Source organism: Daphnia magna, linkage group LG4 (genome assembly GCF_020631705.1).
Source record: "Daphnia magna isolate NIES linkage group LG4, ASM2063170v1.1, whole genome shotgun sequence".
Classification (NCBI taxonomy): Eukaryota; Metazoa; Arthropoda; class Branchiopoda; order Diplostraca; family Daphniidae; genus Daphnia; species Daphnia magna.
The window spans coordinates 5,417,545-5,421,488 of record NC_059185.1 but is presented as its reverse complement, the minus strand read 5'-3'; the positions used below and the strand labels follow the sequence as shown (position 1 = coordinate 5,421,488).

General features: G+C 51.1%; 1 protein-coding gene across 1 annotated transcript; it reads right to left on the bottom strand.

Moving 5' to 3' along the window:
• Positions 1–936: 936 nt before the first annotated feature.
• Positions 937–2,471, bottom strand: LOC116934230. Its single transcript, XM_045172009.1, has 3 exons — positions 1,989–2,471; positions 1,229–1,501; positions 937–1,062 (listed from the first exon to the last, which is right to left on the bottom strand). The coding sequence occupies exons 1-3, from the start codon at positions 2,469–2,471 to the stop codon at positions 937–939; spliced, it is 882 nt and encodes a 293-aa protein (XP_045027944.1).
• Between the last annotated feature and the right edge of the window lie 1,473 nt (positions 2,472–3,944).

Below are 3,944 nucleotides of genomic sequence, written 5' to 3'. Positions count from 1 at the left end.
CCGTCTGTAGCATAGTTTCCAGCTGCGGGTCGAACTGCGTGAGGATTGGGGGACTGATGAGCGCCTTCTTGACGTCCTGGAACGCTTTTTCGTGGTCTGGGGTCCAGATGAATGGGTTGGACGTGCGTAGCAGTGGACGGAGCGGTTCTTTTAACCCGCTTATGGAGCTGGAGAAACCGGCGAGCTGTTCCACTAGGCCTAAAAATGAGCGGAGTCCAGTGATGTCCTGTGGCCGTGGAAAGTCAGCGATTGCCTTTAATTTGTCGGGATCCGCGCCGATGCCGCCGCGCTGGATGATGTAGCCGACCCATTTCACGCGCTCCTGAGCAAAGAAGAATTTTTTCGGATTGAACGTGAAGCCGGCGTCGCGTGCCGCTTAGAGCACGGAGCAGACGCCTCGCACGTGGGCCGGGAAGGAGCGGTCGAAGCGCAGCAGGTCGTCCACGACACGCACGGTGTTGGATAGGTGGCTGAAAGCGGCGTCGGCTCGGCGATTGAACTCGTCGCTGCTGCAGCTCAGCCCCATGGAAGCTCGCAAGTACTTATTCCGACCCCATGGGGTCATAAAGACCGTGAGGTGTTGACTGGCTTCATCCAATGGGATCTGGAAGTAACCATTTGTGGCGTCGAAACAACTAAAGTAGACGGCGTCGCTGTCAACTTCCGATACGGCGTCGCGGGGTGTCCGAACTGGATGGGTTGGCCGGCGAACATATCTGTTTAACCGGGTATGGTCAACGCAAACGCGTAGTCTTCCATCCTGTTTCCGCAAGACGACGAGGGGGGCAGCCCAGTCGGACGGTTCGGTCACGCGGACAATAATTCCGGCGGCTTCCATATCGTCCAACATTTGTTTCACTTCCGGTCGGTCAGCATACGCAATGGGGCGGGCGCCGTTGACGTAGTACGGCACGAAGTCGTTGGTCAGCTCGATGGTCATGGCTGGTCCGTCAATACAGCGTAGGCCCTGGGACTGGTCGAAAACGACGTCGAAGTGAGCCATGATGGCCGAACGGGTTTGGCTGATAAATTCCTCCGTCGGTTTTTCGGGTAGAGGGCCACCTAAGAAAGAAATAGGATCGGATGGTGGGGTGGACTGTCCAACGGATCGGGTGGACGATTGGTCGCCGGCTGGAAGGGGTTTAGGATAAGTGGGGTGCAAAATGCCCAGTGAAATGCAATCTACGCAAGAAAGTAGCATGCCACGTATTGCCGGGCAAAAGATCACGGTGCATTGCGCCTCGCGCGGTCCGTAGCGGACTGTAAGTTCCAGCTGTCCGATGGATAGTAGAGTGGAGGAGCGGTCTGCCTGGACGAGGTCGTATTTGGCTCCGGAAAGGTCAGTTTCGGCAAGGCAGAGGCTGTTCAAAACGTCGAGACCGGCGACAGATACTTCCGCTCCCGGATCCGGAATTGCTGATGTAACTGCGGTAAATGCTCTTGCGGAGCCCGTACGTAAATCCAGGGTGATAATTGGAGTTTTCCGGTGACAATTAGTGACCTGAAGATTGCACACAGCAATGTGCGGCACCTTTGGCCGGGCAACGTGGTGAAAAATGATCTGCTTCGTTGCAGATATGGCACTTCCGACCGATGGCCGGGCAAACTTCTTCCTTGTTATGGGCCGATCTGCCGCAAGCGTTGCATGTTGCCGTTCCGGGTGGCAGTGGCTGTCGACGTGGCCTGGCATTTAACGCGTTGACGGATGATTGTCCGCTTAGCGTGCGTTCGTTAGCGCGGGCGGATTCCTCTCCGCGGCACAAGTTCACCGCTTTCTGCAAGGTAGGGAAGGGGGATACACTCAATAATTTCCTTCGCGATTCACCGTCTCTCACGCCGGCCATGACTCGGGTCGCCAAACGCTCGTCCGAGCAATGAACACAGAGTTCTGCCGTTCCCGCCAGTCTCTTCCACCGGATAAAAAATTCGTCGAAAGTTTCGTTGGCTGATTGGTGACATTCTTCGAATGCAACGCGGTCCAATGCCACGTTTCGCTTTAGGCGAATATGGTTTGCGATTGCTTCCAAGATTTCCGATGGCAAAGTAGTATTGTTGGGCGTAAAATTCAAAGCCACCTCAACAGTTTGTTGCATCGTGGTGTCTAGTGATAGGCGGAGGGCGGCTGTCTGCTCCTCCACCGGGTAGGTCGACAATTGATTCAGGCGGCCAAAGTCGTCCCATCGGTTGCGCCATGTCTTGAAGTCAACGAGCGGAATATCACCGTGTAATTTCTCGAGTGACGACGTATCAAGCCGACGTCTGGGAGTAGGAATTGCTGCGGTGGGGGCTGGTGGAGCTGGCGGAGGTGGAGGTGGCGGATTTGGTGGCACGATATTTCCGCGAGGGGCGTTGAGGAGAAGCTGCAGCTGATTTGATATCGTATCAAATTTGGTTTGAAGGGCGGCCTGCCCTTGCTCGAGGAAGTCGAAACGGGCTGCAGCGTCAGCGGCGGCGTCATCTGCGTCACCCATGTTGCCGCGCGCGTTGGACGAACTGGCAGGCGTGTTGGTGTAATCAAAACGCAGCATTGAACACAACCGGACGGAGCACTGTGTCATACGATGTCGCAGGATAAACTTTGGTCGACGTAACGACAACGCAAGATGGCGGGGCTAAACCGTGGGATGTTGAGAACGACCACGCGAAAGGGGAGTGGTAGGGCGATAACGGGCAATTCGTACGTGTAGTGGCGGCCAGTTAGTCAAAGAGATTTGGGAAAAAAAAACACACAGAGGGAATACGAACGTGTTTCTACAACTGCGCCATGTTTGATCGAGTAGGCAAGTAGACGGCTCGATCGTGAATCTTTGTATTTCACACAGGGAAACGACGACCTTCGTTCTACTCGGTCGTCACGAGACTGAGGCCTAGCTGTTAGCCCTCGGCTTGACATGGGGGCGCTCTAGCGGCCAGACAGGTCACAACAATGCCGTTCAAGCCATTCGTGAAGGATACACTCATTACATCAAGATATTTGACGAAATCGGTGCTGATCCAACGGTAAAGGCTAGCCGGAGGGAAGAAGAAAACAGTCTATCAAATAAGATAAACTTGTTCGAAACAGCTGTCATGACCATTGTCTGACACACAGTATTGGAGCGGGTCAATAAGACGAGCAAAATGTTGCAGTCTGTCGAAATTGATCTCGGAACTGTTATTGATTTATATGATTCTCTTGGTAAATAAAGAAATTAACAGCTTTAATGCATATTAATTAAAAATTACAATAGATTACTGTTCTTAGCTAGGTGAATTCCTTGAATCCGCTAGATCAAACTTCGAGTTGTACGAAGAAGAAGGAAACAAATTGGCCAATATTCAAACCTACGCAGATGAAGAAAAGAGGAAAAGAACGAGAAGGCGTTATCACGATGGACGAGGTTAAAATATTTTTTTTAGTTAGTTGGATGAATAGCCTAGTTATTTGAATTGTTCATAAATTTATCTACATTTGACCACAATACCTAATTTTACTTTTTCTTCACTATTTACAGACAGCGCAGAAGATACCGTTTTTAGTGGATCATCAAAAATGCGCGCTGATGTCTATGAAATATTTGATCGTCTAACTAGTGAGCTTGTTAGGAGGAAGGAAGCATGTCCCACATAACACAAGGCAGTCCGTCGGATGTCCGACAGATGTCGGGGTCGGATGTTGAGTACATCTTTTTGATATCCTCCGGACAGCCCGATATCCGATTTGGATGTCCCACGGATGTATTTTTTTTTTTGGTTCTGACCGCCCTCAACAGCGCCGTCAGACATTCTAAGGATATCCGAACGGGCTTTCATTTGGCTATAAATATGACATGTATTGGACATCTATTCATGAAAAAACATTAGGCTATACCAGGATTCGAACTCGGGTCTCCCGCATCACAGTCGAATCTTATTCCACTGTACCAATCTACAGAAATAATATGTATCATTTTCGAACAATACAA